General features: G+C 43.4%; 1 protein-coding gene across 1 annotated transcript in view; it reads left to right on the plus strand.

Annotated features, from left to right (window-relative positions):
- The first annotated feature begins 8,316 nt into the window (after positions 1–8,316).
- Positions 8,317–17,496, plus strand: part of radx (RPA1 related single stranded DNA binding protein) — a 62,649-nt gene continuing 53,469 nt past the window's right edge. Inside the window, exons 1-4 of the mRNA XM_048544907.2 lie at positions 8,317–8,462; positions 11,025–11,667; positions 13,256–13,395; positions 14,838–15,030. Coding sequence (XP_048400864.1) covers positions 11,028–11,667; positions 13,256–13,395; positions 14,838–15,030 — 973 coding nt within the window. The 5' untranslated portion in view covers positions 8,317–8,462; positions 11,025–11,027. The remainder of the gene's footprint in view (positions 8,463–11,024; positions 11,668–13,255; positions 13,396–14,837; positions 15,031–17,496) is intronic.

The following is a 17,496-nucleotide window of genomic DNA, read 5'->3' on the forward strand; positions in this document are numbered from 1 at the left end:
AAATATGAAATAGGTGTAGTTAAATAAACAAAACATCACAGAGATAGCTTTATACAGCAACTGTGAATCTGTCTTGACATTTTTTCTTTATAATTCTTACTAAAACAAACACACACTTCAAGTGGCCAAAACAAGTGAGGGTACAGGTGTGTGACCAAGAAAATGGAAAATTGCTGCAAAGATTACATTATTAAAGGGAGGGAATAACAGAGCGGATAATGAGAATGACTTAAACACTGGAGTCGGTTTATCTAAGTCTTTAGTTCGAAATAATTGCCCTTGGGATCTGCCTCAATGCACCTGATTGAGATTTGCATTTTGTTTGATGTAATATTCCCATTAATGTGCATCTGTCTCAAGCTGCAGATCTTTTGCTGCAATTTACCACCTTTAAGGAAAACACACTAAGAACGAATTGGTCGAGTCCCACACATGTTGGCAGGGTACTCCAAAGAGTATGAAACAAAAGCAGAGAAAGATAGGAGTTACCAGGGATACTGTGTTATAATGGTACATTTGATGCGATCGGGATATTTCTGACTTACTAGTTTGAAAGTTCCACTCATATTGTGATGGGATTTTAGGATATTAAGCAAATACTTGAATTGCTTCTTTGAGAACCAAGTTGTTGGTTCAAGTCATCAAATTTCCCAAAATGTTTTGATGTTAACATGCTTTATATGTATACATTCCTCAAGGCATTTTACATCCTTCCTGCAAAGCCAAACATATGCAAAGTAACTTTGAATAACTTGACCCAGTTTCCATTTTCTAGCTCCTCTTATTTGCTTTTCGCAGATGCTTACATTGTGTTCTAACCGTTCTTGCACTGCCTGCAAAATCATACTGTACCTCTGCAGGACTGTCTTCAGGTTAGAATAGCGTAATAGCTCAGTGAAATGAAAGTTTCCAGTGCCAGGCTAAAATTGGTGTTGATAGTTGAGCATTCTTAAAAAGTAAAATCTTGTAAGAACAGAGGATAAAGTATTTTAACTGGGATTCTCTTAAGAAACTTCCCTTTGCTAACTCAGACTAACAATGATCTTACCAATAATAAAAGTAGAAATTGCTGGAAAATCTCAGAAGGTTCTGAGGAAGCATCACGAGACCCCAAAATGTTAACTCTGATTTCTCTCCCACAGATGTTGCCAGACCTGCTGAGCTTTTCCAGCAATTTCTGCTTTCATTTCTGATTTACAGCATCCACAGTCCTTTCAGTTTTTGTTTAGGCTTACCAATAAAGTTGGATTACCAAATCTTAATTCAAATAACCAAAGCACCAGCTCATTGCAAACAGCCTGGTTTATTTTCCTGTGTGATTCTTATTTATCCCTATTCCTGTCCATTCCTTTGTCCTGAATATTTTCTCAGCACTAATCCTTTCTTCCCCTCTTTCATCCCTGGTCCTTCCCATCCACTCATTCTTTGCCTGCCTCGTTACAATAGCACTCAGGGCTTACTCCAGTTCGCATCTTTCCCCGATCTCCCATTTCACATAAAGCTCCCATTCCTTTATACTTCCTGCCCACTTCACCACACTTTCAGTAAAGATGGCTGACCAGCTTCATCAGATCCTCAATCTCCATAACTTCCCATTGAATCCTCTTCTATCCACAACCTCCTTTTGTTCAATGCAATCGCACCCTGAATTCCCAAATCAAGACCAGCTTTCTACTGCATCATTCCAACAAGATCAACCTCTTAATGCCACCAAACCACATGGTTATCCTGAGTCCCCAGCCCACTTTATGTTGTAGCGGCTGACCATCTAAATTCTGAAATAAAAACAGAGACTGCTGGAAAAACTCAGCAGACCTGGCAGCCTCTGTGCAAAGACAGAGACGGAGAGAGACAAAGGTAATATTTCAAGTCCACTAATGTGGTTAAGAGTCACACAAAACGTGAACTGTTTCTCGCTGCACAGATTCTGCCAAACCTGCTGAATTTCACCAGCAGTTTGTTTTTATTTCAGATCTCCAGCATCCGCAATATATGGGCTTAGCACATTCTGATAAAGCATGCTGGCCTCTAACAAAAGGCAAGCAGTAGAATTAATTCTGTAATGAATATGCATTAAAGCCAGCAGTGTACTCTTTTCACAGATACATGGGATCACGATGTTCAAACTGTTAGTACTGTGAATGCTATCACAATACTGTGTAATAAAAAGGCAATTTAACATATTTAATTGACAGCCCTGATTATAAAAGTCAAACAACATATTTTTCAACACAGTGCGACAATCCTGTTTAAAATGATCCAAGATGTGCAAAAAGTACTTTGTAATCCCAATGTATATTCATCTTGAATGAATGTGACTGCTTTTTCATATTTTTGTGAATAAAATTACTTGAATAAACATGAATCAGATATATTTCACGAAGCTATTGGTGCTGGTGTCATTGTTGGCAGTTTTGATTATGTGGATTTTCAAAAAGAGTACTTTCATTTTTCATCGCAAGTGTCTCCAAAGGTTTGAAGCTGTGTTCTATATCAAAAAAACTAATAGGGTTTCCAATGTAACATAGCACTAGAATTGCATTGCATTTTATTTCCCCCTGTGATTCCCTTGTAATCCTTGTTTGAGAGCATTTCCATTGTTGATCGTGATCTGAACCATCTCAGAATGGGAGTCTAATCTCCCTGACCAATTTTCCACTACAGTTCCATCAAACACAGTTTCTCAGAAAAGTTTGACCGCGAGATCTTATGCCTCCTCTCAGGCCAAGTGCTATATTTTGTTTTATACTGCCTTTGTGAAGCTCCACGGGATGTTTATTACATTCAAGCTTTTGTTGGTAAAGGCCATTTGAAGGTTCATTGCTGTTTTGTATATCGGATACTAATATTGGAAAATAGTTGTTGCATTTGGAGAATTTGACAGGATAATAGTTTTACTAAACAGACAAGACTGTGGTTAATCGTGTAGTTAATTGTCCTTATGCAATAGGTGCACAGCATGGTATGGATAACTCATAACAGTTTATAGCTTATGCATATACCTTGCATAGACAATGGGATAGAACTAGATATAAATGCAGTGCCATTTTAAGTGAGTTCGATCACATTAATTGGGCAGAATTTACTGCTCTCCCCTGATGTAAATTTGGTTACAGGGGGAGGACATTTAATCAGGCAGGAGAATGGTGGGTGGAAGCACTGCTGTTTTCCTACTCCTGTCCTGATGATGTCTGGAGTAGGAGGGCGCATAGACAGCTGCCACACCAGCACATTGCCAACTGAGACTCCTTCAGTGGACAATTAAGACCTTATGCTGCCAACCCTGCTGACATTCAACCAACGATAGACAGGAGGACGCAACATGTGTGGAGACAGAACAGCAAACCTTTTGGGGCACTGGAGGGATTTGCTGTCTTGCCCAGTATAACTGATCGAGGGACCCAGCATCAGGAAGGGGTGTGGGGCATAAACAATTACGATGCCCCATTCACCCCTGCAACAACCCATTCTGCCCTCACTCATCAGTGGCATAGTTGGGTCCATTGATAATCCTGAGTCTTGGGTTGGTGCCCGACAGTTAGCAGCTCCCATCTGCTTACTGAGGGTAGTCAGCAACACTCACTTTGTCAAACCTCTTCCTGATTTTGAAACCACTTGTTAGATATCCCCTGAAACTTCTCTGTGCCAAGGAGCACCCCAACTTCTCCCATCTCTCCACATAACTGAAGTGCTTCAATTTTGACAAAGTGATGTAAGGAAATGAGATATAGTCCATCACCATGTTAAAGTGTTGGAAGCAGTTCAGACAGGGTTTTGAGATTAATACCTGGAATGAGCAAATTACCAAATGAGGAAAGGCTACACATGCTAGGCCTATATCTGCTGGAGTTTGGAAGAGTCAGGAGTGACTTAATTGGTTAGCACTGCAAATCACAGTAGTAGGGACCTGCATTCAATTCCAGCCTCAGGTGCTTGTGTGGAGTTTGCACATTCTCCCTGCGCCTGGGTGGGTTTCCATTGTGTGCTCCAGTTTCCTTCATTTTGAAATTGTGGACTTTAGTTCTGAATTGGCTCACGAGTAATACCACGACTTTGTCACACAACCTTATATTTGCATAAATTTCAGAAAGAACAACTCTCATTTGTCTGAACTCCAATCTTGTCTCAAAAGCAATCCCTTCACCCCAGGATCGACCAGCAAAACGTCTCTAAACTGTCTTCAATGGACGTATACCCCTCCTAATGTAAGGAGACAAAAAATCTACAGCCACTATCTAGCTGTGGGTGGGCTAAAGTGGTGGATGGTGGGAACTGCAATGCTCAGTGGGAGAGAGTGCACACCCTGTCCCGCAGCTGATGAACAATCTTCTACTTTCTTCTGCCCTCTTCCATCAGGCAGAAGATATCAAAATTTGAATACACGTTCAAACAAATTCAAGAACAGCTTCCTCCCCGCTGTCATCAGACTTTGGAATGGACCTCTCAAATGTTCATTCTTATCTCTCTCTCTCTCTGTCTCTCTCTCTCTGCACCTTCTCTGTGGCTGTACCATTGTATTCTGCACACTGTTCTGCTGCCCGGATGCACTTTGTACAGTACAATCTGCCTGTATCGCATGCAAACAACACTTTTCAGAGATAATGGGAACTGCAGATGCTGCAGAATCCGAGGTAACAAAGTGTGGAGCTGGATGAACACAGGCAGGCCAAGCAGCATCTTAGGAGCACAAAAGCTGACATTTCGGGCCTAGACCCTTCATCAGAAAAGGGGGATGGGGAGACGATTCTGAAATAAATAGGGAGAGAGGGGGAGGCAGTCTGAAGATGGATAGAGGAGAAGATAGGTGGAGAGGAGAGAATGGGTGGGGAAGTAGAGAGGGGATAGGTCAGTCCTGGGAGGACGGACAGGTCAAGGGGGTGGGATGAGGTTAGAAGGTAGGAAATGGAGGTGTGGCTTGAGGGGGGAGGAGGGGATAGGTGAGAGAAAGAACAAGTTAGGGAGGCAGAGACGAACTGGGCTGGTTTTGGGATGCAGTGGTGGGTGGGGAGATTTTGAAGCTGGTGAAATCCACATTGATACCATTGGACTGCAGGGTTCCCAAGCAGAATATGAGTTGCGGTTCCTGCAACAAACGGGTGGCATCATTATGGCACTGCAGGAGACCCAGGATGGACATGTCGTCTAAGGAATGGGAGGGGGAGTTGAAATGGTTCGCGACTGGGAGGTGTAGTTGAAACGTCAGATTTTACGCTCCTGAGATGTTGCTTGGCCTGATGTGTTCATCCAGCTCCACACTTTGTTAACACTTTTCACTGTCTCTTAATACACACAACAACAATAAATCAATCAAAACAATCCATCTAGTGTGTTATAATGGTTAAATCAGTGGTGGATGGGATAATATTGGGCTGGTTGTTTGGGTTATTATATGTGCCAGTCCTGCCAAAAAACACTTAATTGTGAGCATTCCAATACAGTGCTGCATAAGAAAGATCCAGCTGTTCAGAACTTCAGCATTTTATAGAATTGTTCTGCCCATTTAAACTGAGTTCTTCCTGGGTTTGGCCAAACTGGGACAAATGCTACAACTGTCTTGCAGAATTGCTCCTTTAAACCTCTCTCCTCAGCTGCTCTGAGCTTATCCTGTCATCTGGAGAGCTCACTAAAATTTGCATGGAGTCTGTTCGTCAATTTCATACCTTTCTCCACAGAGGAACAGGGAACGGGTATCCATGACCATGCTGGAGATGCTGGTAGGTGGCAGTCAAAGCTGCAGATGATGGTCAGTGTCAGACAATATGAGGAGGCTAACTGCAATTACAAATAAAGTGAGGGATGTGGCAGCTGTTCAACCAGAAAGGTGCAAGTGCTTTGATCTTTTTGGGGCTAGTGTTGAAATTCTAGTTATCAGTTCACGTATCCTTCCGTTTGGAAATCTGCCATTTTTATCCAGCCTGGCCCACACATGACTCAGAGAAATATAATTGACTCTACTACTGCTTGAAATGGCTCAGTAAATCTACACACCTGTAGTTAAGATGGCAGTTCCTTCCATTCCCTTCTTGAGGACAATTTGAGTTGGGCAATAAATGCTGGCTTTGTTCTGTCTTGCAGCATTTGTGTGAGATCAATAAAATCTGAAGCTCAAAGATATCTTAAACTTTCAGCACAGGGTTCACACTGCAATCAGAGTTCACCAATAATGCATTCCTGAAAGTATGTGTTCCACACTTGGGTTAGAAGTTAGAAACACAGAATACAGCAACAATAATGGGTCATTTAGGCCTTTTGAGCCTGCTGCACTATTCTCAACTATCATGGCTGATCGTTCAACTCAGTACCCTGTTTCCCACTTTTTCCTTGTATCACATTATCCCTTTAATCTGAAGATTAATATCTAGATCTTTCTTGGACTGGCCTCGGCAGTTCATTTGTGACAGATAATTCCAGAGTCTCACCACTCTCTGAGTGAACAAAATTCTGTTCATTTATGTCCTAAAAAGCCTGTCCAATATCGTTAATTTGTGACCCCTGGTTCTGGACTCTCCTGTGAATGGGAACATCCTCCTGTGTTTAACCTATCTAGCCTTGTTAGAATTTTGTGTTTCAATGGAATGGTGACAGCATAGTGGTTCAGTGGTTCGCACTGCTGCCTCACGGCACCAGTTCAATTCCACCCTTGCCCGACTGCATGTGTATAGTTTGCACATTCTCCCTGTGTCTGTGCGGGTTGCCTCCAGATTTTCTGGTTTCCTCCCACGGTCCAAAGATATGCAGGTTCGATGGATTGGCCACACTAAATTGCCATAGTATCCAGAGCCATGAAATCAGGTGGATTAGCCATGGGAAATGCATGTTTACAAGGGTGATCTGGGTGTATTCTGAAGAAGAGTCGCTTGACCTGAAAAATTACCTCTGATTTCTCTCCACAGATGTTGCCAGACCTGCTGATCTTTTCCAGTAATTTCTATTTTTGGGTCTGGGTGAGATGCTCTTCACAGGGTCAGCGTGGACTTGATGGGCCAAATGGCCTGCTTCCACACTGTCGGGATTGTATGAGATTCTTCTGACCCACCCCACCCCCTCCCGCGTTCTTCTAAACTCTAGTGAATTTAGTCGTAACCTATCCAGCCTTTCTTTGTAATATCAACCTTTGTTGCAGTCCCTCAATAGCCAGAACATCCTTCCTCAGATAGGCAGACCAAAACTGTACATACTATTTCAGTAAGAGCTGCCGATGCTGGAGTCAGAGATAACACAATGTGGAGCTGCATGAACACAGCAGCCCAGGCAGCATCAGAGGAGCAGGAAAGTTAACGTTTCAGGAATCATTTCTTCAGCCAGAGAGTGGTGGGCTTGTGGAGTTCATTGCCACAGAGTGCAGTGGGGGCTGGGATGTTAGGTGCCTTCAAGGCAGAGATCGATAAATTTTTGATCTCACAAGGAATCAAGGGCTACGGGGAGAGTGCAGGGAAGTGGAATTGAAATGTCCATCAGCCATGGTTTAAATGGCAGAGTGGACTCAATGGGCTGAATGGCCTTACTTCCACTCCTATGTCTTACGGTCTTATGGGTCGGCTCTAACTGTACGATTCTAGGTGTGGTTTTACCAAAGCCTGTTACAAGTTGCCAAAGAGATTGTTATAGAGCAACAAAGAAACCAAAAGTATGGAAGAGGTGTAAATATCAAGGAATAGTGTAGGTTAGATGGGCTTGAGATCGGTATGACAGGTCGGCACAACATCGAGGGCCAAAGGGCCTGTACTGTGCTGTAATGTTCTATGTTCTATGTTCTAAGTCATCCTCACTCCTTTGTCTATTCCTAAATGATGAGAGGCTACACGTGTCTGTATCCAACCGAAGGACCTTCAGTCAGTCAAACGTCCTAAAACACAGTTAAATAGTTTTAACCAGTTTTTTTTAAAACAGTCTCATAATTCAGGCCAGAATTCACCCTCAGTTCTCAGAGGATAATGAATACTTAAATTCATTCAACGAAGAACTGAAATCTGAACTGAGTCTCAATACCTTATCCCGGGTAGTTGAAGTTTGGTTGTTACATTTGAACAGGTTATTACATTTTAAACTAATGAAAATTGTAACCGGTAAAGTGGCAATTGTATCGACCTGGAGCTTGTCATTCATTCGTTCACTCATTCACTCATGCAGGCAGGGATAGACAGTAAATTTTGTATACAGTTATCATTGCCGACACTTTCCAAGCTCCGCTAGCCCTTTAAGGGTTGGTCCCTTTAATATCTCCACCCCTCAGTTTGTTACGTCCAAGTTCTCACTGGTTTGAAACATACAATTCAGGACAGGGATTGGCTCAGGCTTCATACTCCGACACAGTTCCGTTGAGGTTGGTTCCGCCATTCTGTCAAAACCGGATCCAGCTACTGAGACAGCCACAGGATTCAATGCTGGAATTGTTTAAAAACAGTCACAGCAGATTGTGAGCTTCAGTGACATTTCCAATCTTGCTGCGTGTATGAGTTGAGGTAACAGTTTTACTATTGATCAGATTTGACATCACCGTTATTTGTGTGGGATACAGTACCATTTCCTGTGTAGCTGATTGGGAGAGCATTGGTAGCATTTCCAATACTGTTGAGCCTGTACACATTTTTAATGTTGATCAGACTGAGTGACATCTCGCATTTGACGGAGATACAGTAACATTTCCAGTGTTTGCCTTTTGAAATGTGTCACCTCTACCTAAGCTGCTTCCACATCCTGGTTTCCAAATTTGAGCATGACTTTCAGGTTGCTCCTCTCTGTTGTGTCAATACTAAGTATCAAAGCCATTCCTTCTTTTCCACATTCCTCTCCTTTCAAAATGTCCAGTACCCTTCAAGATTCAGGTCCCCAACCTGTGTCATCTTACAGTCAATGATAACAAAGTGTGAGGCTGGATGAACACAGCAGGCCAAGCAGCATCTCAGGAGCACAAAAGCTGACGTTTTGGGCCTAGACCCTTCATCAGAGAGCTCTGACAACAAAGCTCCACACTTTATTATCTTGGATTCTCCAGCATCTGCAGTTCCCATTATCTCTCATCTTTCAGTCACATCTTTTTATGGTTGTCAGATGGGACTTATTTCCCAGTTCATCTCTTTTGTTTGAATATGACACGCATTCAGATACAGACTCTTACATTCTTAAAACATTATTTCTTTAGTAAATTCACGTTTTATCTGTTAGTTGGCTCTTAAATTCACCTGTTTATCATATGTCATTTTAATACTTGTCTTTTTTGTGTTGACTCGACTCACTGATTTAACACCTCTCCCCAACTTTGATCTCTTGCTTCACTACTCAGTTTAAAATCCTCTCTACTTCCTTACTTATATATTTGGTAAGAATATTGGCTCCAACACGGTTCAGGTGAAGATTTTACAGATCCCACCTTTCAGCACTGTTGGTGCCAGTGTCCATGAAGTGGAACCCACGTTTCCTGCACCCGTCATCCATCCATGCCTTCATCTGTCTCATCTTGTTTACCCTCTTGCAATTTGCTCATGGTTCAGGCAGAGATTATAACCTTTTGAGGTTCGGCTTCTTAAATGTTGTAGCTGGCCCCTCGTACTAGCAATGTCGAACCTCTTTTGACCAGCCATGTTGTTGATCCCCACATGTATCACAGCAATTAGATCCTTACCCTCCCACGGTGAGTTTGTCTCTAGCTTGGAGCATTTATCCCACACCCTGACCCTGGTGCAATGCAGATGTCTGGACCCCTAGTTCTCCTGCAGAGAACAATGTTAAGCCCACTCTGCAGCCATCACTCTTATCCAGACAAGCTGAAAGAACCTCGAACAAGTTGGGCATTTGCAAGGACTGAGGCTTCCACCCTCTGGGTTCCCTTCCTTGCCCCTCTCACAGTTACACTGTCCTATCCCACAACACTGACTAAATCAGACCCCAATCTAAAGATGTGTAACTGCCTCCTGGTACAAAGCATCCATGTAAAATTCCCCATCCCAACTCATTGCAGTATCATTAATTCAGCAGCTAGTTCATTAACTTTGAACTGAAACTGCTCACAGTTCAAACACTTATGTTAGCAAATTTTTGCCCTGGACCAAACTGATGTGCAGGAGCTCCCACATGCTGCAGCTGTGTCACACCACCCATTTTGCCATCCTGTTGTGTTATAATGAAAGGCTTTGTCATTTTATTCAAGTTCATGATGACTTTTTAAAAATATATTTTATCCACCTTCCCACTTGCTATATTATGTTGAATTTTAGAAATGGAATAAACCTTAGTCTCTGACTGGATACCTAATAACTAACTTTTCCTTCTGTTCAGAGTGAGAACCAATTCCTGGAGTCTGAAATAAATTAGAAAGAGTAAATGCAATGGAGAATCACTTCTCTCCCAGCCCCTTCCTTCTTTAAACATCTAACTCCAACACTCTATTAGCTGTTATATTCAAATGTTAAGTCATACTAATTTGGCTAGTTTCATCTGCTTCTAACAGTTAAAGCCGAACTGACCCACTTACAGAGGAACTGGTTCTAGCTGTTTTCTTTTAATTAAGCGCAACTACTCTTCCAACAGAGGTCTTGTTGAAAATCCTGCTTACGCTCAGGAAAGTCAAATTTTCAACTGAAGATCTCAGTTGAATGCCAAATACAAACATAGTGAGATTTGTTCAGAAACAAAACTTGCCATTCTAGTCTTCAGATTGCACAGTGTGGAGCTGGAGGAACACATCAGGCCAGGCAGCATCAGACCCGAAACATCAGATTCCCTGTTCCTCTGATGCTACCTGGCCCTTTGTGTTCCTCCAACTTCACAGTGTGTTGTCTCTGACTCCAACATCTTCAGTTCTTGCTATATCATTGTAGTCTTCAGTACCAGTGGCAGCTACATTTCCATTATCAAAGATTGTGAGTTGCTGTAATGTTTCCAATGTCGGTAATACTTAGTGTGAGTTTCTGGAATATTTCCATCCTATTCCTCAGGTTTTGAGTTGCACTGTTGATTCCCTCCTGTTAAAGTTTTACTGTCGAGGTGTACGTTTGTTGATCTGTGAATGTTTTTGTGCTTTTTAGGTGATGTTGGCTCAGCTGGGCAACAGTTCTACCCCTAGCGTTAGCTTCGAAGGTGGTGCAGAAGAAAGGGACAAATCTGTACTTGTCTCCCTTCTGGAGCAGCTCACAAATTCCACCGTCTTGCATCCTGTGTTTCTCGACACCCCTGAACTTGTGGTGGTTGTGTCCATCCAACGATACTTGAGAGACCCTGGGAATGAGGAGGGGTCCCAATCAGCTTCCAGCTACTTTTTCGATGTGACGGTGACTGATCAGATTTCTCAGGTGAAGTGCCACTTGGCTCCTGCCCTGAATCCCCTGGTTCACTTGAACTGCCTGAGAGTGGGCCGTGGGATTCACCTCACACGCTGCAGCCTGGTGCATGATGAGAAGAGGCTGAACCGATGCTTCCTGCAGATTGAGGCGCTGGAGCTGGTGGCTGCAGAATGCGACCCCAGTTTGAGTATCCCTTCCCCAAGCATCGAGCCCTTCCGCAGCCTGACTGCATCCCAGATGGGGAGGGATCTTCTGAGGACTTTGCAGATGGAAACCCCCTTGAAAGATGGACGGCTTCATTATTTACCCCTGTGGAATAACAACGACCCGTACGGCAGAGAATGGGCTGGCCCCAAGACGCCACCATTTCCGAATGTCCTTCTTGAAGGTGAGCTGTCTTTCTATTTTAAGTTATACTGTATTGTTGAGTAAATTGTTGTTTATCTAAATTAAATTTGCCATAGTCCTACCAGACGAGAGGGCTCCTCTCCCATTAGAGAGAACTGCTGGTGGCTTAACCTTCGGGTTGCCACACCTCAGATGAGGATCGAAATGAGAATGAGAGTCCTTCACGTTTACCTCACCAGTGCAGGAATTGAGCCCATGCTGTCACGTCACTCAGCATTGCAAACTAGCTGTCTAGCCAACTGAGCTAACCAACCCGCTATTGTTTATATAATTGAGAAGTGAGTGGAGATTTTCTGCTTCTGACTGCTGTCAGTCTGTGTGTGCACCAGGACGTGACAAAAGTGATACTACTGAGGTTTCACTTGAACAGGCTCCTGTGTCTAATGTGGTATTATAATGTCAGAACATTGCTTTACCCATCTGCTGTAAACAGTAGTTGTAACATAGTAACCAAAACACCAACACGTATCATTTGAGCACTTAGTATTTTACATTGCTGTTAGACGTTTGTAATGTATATCTCCGTAAATAAAAGTTGTCAAGGATTGTAATGATTGGCTGTCTGACCTTAAAGACTGACTTTCTGGAGTAGAGTAGTTGGCCTTTCTCAAGTCCAAAGTGAATGGTCTTTTGCATTTTTTTTAATCACTCATGGGATGTGAGTGTTGATGGCTGGGCCAGCATTTATCGCCCATCTCTAGTTGCCCTTGAGAAGGTGGATCTTTGGCAAATTTCTGCAGTACATTTTGTAGGTAGGACATACTGCTGCTACTGAGCGTTGGTGGTGCCAATCAAGCAGCTGCTTTGTCCTGAATGGTGTCAAGGCTCTTGAGTGTTGTTGGGGCTGCACCCATCCAGGCAAGTGGGGAGTATTCCATCACACTCCTGACTATTGTCTTTGTTCTTTTGAACTCCATCTCTGCTCATTCACTTTGCCTTATTTCCCGAGGTAGCTTCGTGTTCACGTCTGCGCAACATACGGTGACTCCAAAGTCAGTGTCATTGATGAAATTGGATGTGCTTCATCCTTAATGCAGGTCATCAATGTCAGTGATCAAGAGCTGAGGTGTCATTACAGACCTCTGGGTGGCATCACTTGGCGCAAAGTGGCAATTAGAGAACAGAATCTTTACCCTGACTTTGCGTCCCTTACTTCTGCGCAAATTACTGACACTTGTGACAAGGTTACCTCCAGTTCTCTGTGTACTGATTCTGTACTCACAATCTTTTCTCAAGTGCCGTCTGCAAATCAATATAGACACAGTACAAAGACATTTCCCGATCCATCACAATAGACACTTTGCTGGCAGTTCAACTGGATCAGACCAACACTTCTCTTCCCTTCAGAAATCCATGCTTATCCACCAACCAATACCTATCCGACTCATTTTAAAACTAGTCACTATGAATATTGATTTAAAAAAAACAGGAAATGCTAGAAATGCACAGCTGATTAAACAACATCTGCAGTGAAAGAGAGACAGAGAGTGAGAAGCAGAATTAATGTTACATTACACCCCTCCTTTTGAAAGAAAACATAACATTCCAGTCTCATTGCTTTCTCACAGGCTTAGGACTCATTTCCCTCCAACGCTTGTCAATGATCTGGAGAGCAAAAGTTGGATTTCCACGTCTTCTCGTGCGAATAATGCACAAGTCCAGGTTACGCTACTATGGAGGGCGAGCAAAGGTGGACTTCCCATATCAGGTTAGTAATCCCATCTGTGTTCACTCCCCCATATTCTGAAGGCTTTGAAATGTTCCTCTCTTTAAAGCCTGACCCAGGGCTTTTATGATTTGCACAAGAATTCCAGCATTTATTTTCCACGCCCAAATGTCCAGAGAGCATTTTAGAGCCAACCACATTGTTGTGGGTCTGAAGTCACATGTAGGCCAGACTACGTAAGGATGGGAGTTTCCTTCCCTAAAGGACATAAGCAAACCAGATGGGTTTTTCCTGACAATCAGCAATAGTTTCATCATTAGACCCCTAATTCCAGATTTTTTTTGAATTCATGTTTCACCATCTGCTATGACTGGATATGAACCCGGGTCTTGAGAACATTGCCAGGTCTCCGGATTAATAGGCTAGCAATATTACCATTAGGCCATCACCTCCTCTGATAAAACATCATTCCCTGACTGTTTAATGTTGCTCAGTGTTAAATTTTGCTTTATGACATGAGCAAAGTTGCGTTAGCTCGGGCTCTGACCCACAAGCTGTGCACTGGACATATCTGTTCACCTTGTGCAACAGGCAGTTCCCACCACCTTTTGGGTTTGTAGGAACTGCTGATGCTGGAGTCTGAGATAGGGTGTGGAGCTGGAGGAACACAGCAGGCTAAGCAGCATCAGAGGAGCAGGAAGGCTGACATTTTGGGTCTGGACCCTTCTTCTGATCATTTCCTACTCCTCTGATGTCACCTGGCCTGCTGTGTTCATCCAGCTCTACACCTTTTTGTCCCACCACCTTTTTAGGGTTAGCGATATTTTCTAATCAGCCTGGTTCAGACGTGTTTCTGAAGCAGGTGGAATTCAACCCAGGCCTCCTGGTCGAAAGGCTACATTACCGCAATGTCACCAGAATCCCCCTAACGGTTAGGATTTCCACCCCCTGGTGAACCAGTGGCACCAGTTTGCAATCAAGCTCCCCAACTGTTTCACAGCAGCTTAACTAAAAGGGCCTGAGGGCATCATATTGTCTGCCATTGTATTAATGCTGATGGGCACACAAGTACCTGTTGGCATCATGTTAGCATTTAGCCACTGATCCGCTCCGCCCTGTTGTGGAGCGATCTATAGGTTAATGCATAGGTCAGTCAAACCTAAGCAATATATTTCTTCATGCAGTGTCAAGAATTTGTTTTTAATTTATCTTCACTAATATCTGGAGGGATATTTGAACCTCTTACTCTTTGTATTTCCTTTGTAAACCCTTTGTATTTCCCATTTGTCTTCCTTATAAGCCAGTGGGTTTTGTTTTTGTTCTCTGGATGTGTAATTTTTTTTTTGTTTTAGGTTTTCCTCTCGTCCCAGAGATGAAGGGTTGTAACAGTGGGTTAAAAGCGTGTCCATTGTAGAGATGGTGATGCACACCCTACCCATTGGGGTGTGACTGTGTCTAAGATTTCCTTTTGACTCTTGCTGTAGGCCTACTTTGAAGTCGCTGATCAGTCGGGTATGATGCCACTGGTCCTGTGGAACTCCTTGTGCCCTGAATGGTACCAGTCCCTGCACATTGGCACAGTTCTCCTGCTGCATCGGTACTCAGTTAAACACAGTTACCAGAGGAGAACCTGGGCCACTCCATGTGACCCACAGATAAAGAGCCTTAGAACCGTAGGTGAGAGTACCACATTCAGTATTATCTGACAGACGTACAGTGTGAATTAAGTGTTATTCTATTACATAGATATCCCATATTGTTCATTCTCTAAGCACAGAAACTATCACATTGATCAGTCAATCAGTCTCAGCGCCCAGTAGTATCTGAGCATGAAAGCGACATTACTTTTGTCTTTGATTATACCTCCCCCTTCCACCTCTCTGTCTCTGTCTCTCCCCCCACCGAAAACCCCCCTCACTCCCACCTTGCCCCTTTCTCCCCCACCTCTCACCCCCTGTCCTCCCCCTTTCCCATCCCACTCTCGCTCCCTCCCCCCTCACCCCTCACCCCCGTAGTTCCCCACTCACCCCCCTCCCCTCCCTGTTCCACTCCTCTCCCTCTCCCTCCCCTTCTCTGTCCACCCTATGCTGCAAGTATCTAGCCAAATTACTGTCTTTTTAACTTTTACCCAACGGTGCCTCTTGTTTAGCCTTATATTTCTCTGACTCTCATCCTTGTCTACCATTTTCTGATTTTTGTTTCTGTTTCCATTCCCTTTTTCTCATTACCTTTCCCCTTTCTCCCACATTGCACCTCTTGCTTAATCTTTCTCTCCTCGCTGTCTGCCTCCATCTCTCTTTCTCTAGAATGCCTGAAAAGTCAGTTTCCTAGCAATCCATTTGAATCATGCCATTACATTGATCCTACACCTTGCTGTTAACGTTTTTTTTTGTGATGCGTTTATCCAATTTCGTCTTAAATTTCCACTCTTGTCCCCATTTAGTTTCTTGTCCGTTTCCATCTCCCTTGAACGGGATTACACAAACCTCCCTAGGAACAGTACCGTGCCACAGAGAGAGGCCATTTGGCCCATTGTGCCTGTGCTAACTGGTTGATAGGTTTGTTCAATCCATTCCGTGCCCTTGCTAACATATCACCCTCATTTTAATTTGACCACTGAATATTTCAATAACAGATTCCTTTGCCTGCTCTTGTAATAAGACCATAAAATGTAGAAGTAGAATTAGGCCATTCAGCCCATCAAATCTGCTCCAAAAATCAATGAGATCATGACTGATCTGATAATCCTAAACTCCATTTTCCTGCCTTTTCCTTGTAACCTTTGATTCCCCGATCAAAAATCTGTATGTCTCAGCCTTGGATATGCTTAATGACTGAGCCTCGATAGCCCTCTTCAGTTAAGAATTGCACAAATTCACTATCCTCTGACAGAATCATAGAATCCCTACAGCGTGGAAACAGGCCCCTCGGCCAAACAAGCCCACCCCCACCCTCAGAGCATCCCACACAGACCCATCGCCCAATAACCCACCTAATCTACACATTCCTGAACACTACGGGCAATTTAACATGGCCAATCCACCTAACCTGCACATCTTTGGACTGTGGGAGAAAACCGGAGCACCCGGAGGAAACCCACGCAGACCAGGGAGAATGTGCAAACCCCACACAGACAGTCGCCCGAGGGTGGAATCAAACCCGAGTCCCTGTTGCTGTGAGGTAGCAGTACTAACCACTGAGCCACTGCACCACCCCTAGAAGAAGAAATAGAAGAAATTCGATTTCTTCTCTGTCGTAAATGTGTGACCCCTTATTTTAAGATTATTCTTCTGGTTCTAACTCTCACACAAGGGAAAACAACCTTTCCATATCTACTCTGTCAAGTCCCCTCAGAGTCTTGTATGGTTCAATAAGGTTCCCTCTTATTCTTCTAAACTCCAATGGGTATAGACCCAATCTCTCCTCTCCTCATAAAACAGTCACTCCGGCCCTGGTACTACCAAGTGAAGCTCTTCTGAATGACCTGCAATGCCAGTATATCATTGGGATTATCAAAACTGTTTGAAACAAACGTTAATAAAGTAGTTGGAAGAGCCTTGTGTAAACGTATTAAGAATCTGAATGCTGATATTAGTATAATTTCCCAAATCTTGGAATGGATAATTACTACCAATGGAAGCTTCCAGTAGAGAGCTGTGCGGATAGCACTCGTTGGCTATAGAATCAGGCTGAGCTCCCAAAAGAGAATTGGGCTCTCAATTTCCTGGGCTTTGACTCTTAAAATAAAACAAAAGACTGCAGACGCTGGGGATCCAAAAGGAAAAACAGAAATTGCTGGCGAAACTCAGCAGGTCTGTGAGAAGAAAACAGTCGAGTCCAGTGACTCTGCCATCAGAATTCTGATAAGTCACAAAACTCTGCTTTCTTCCTAGTTGCTGCTAGACCTGCTGACTTTCACCAACAATTTCTGATTTTGTCCCTGGTTTCATGAATGGCCCAGAGGTAGCAGCCTTGACTCCTTACTTAGAAGAACCTGGAGCTTGACTCCCACTCGCAATACTTCAGTGAATAGGAACTATGGGCTATTCAGCCCATCGAGCCTGTTCCACCATTCAGCACGATCATAGCGAATCATCTATCTCCGTGCCATCTTCCTTATACCATCCCCACATTCTCTGATGT

Source organism: Stegostoma tigrinum, chromosome 15 (assembly GCF_030684315.1).
Source record: "Stegostoma tigrinum isolate sSteTig4 chromosome 15, sSteTig4.hap1, whole genome shotgun sequence".
Classification (NCBI taxonomy): Eukaryota; Metazoa; Chordata; class Chondrichthyes; order Orectolobiformes; family Stegostomatidae; genus Stegostoma; species Stegostoma tigrinum.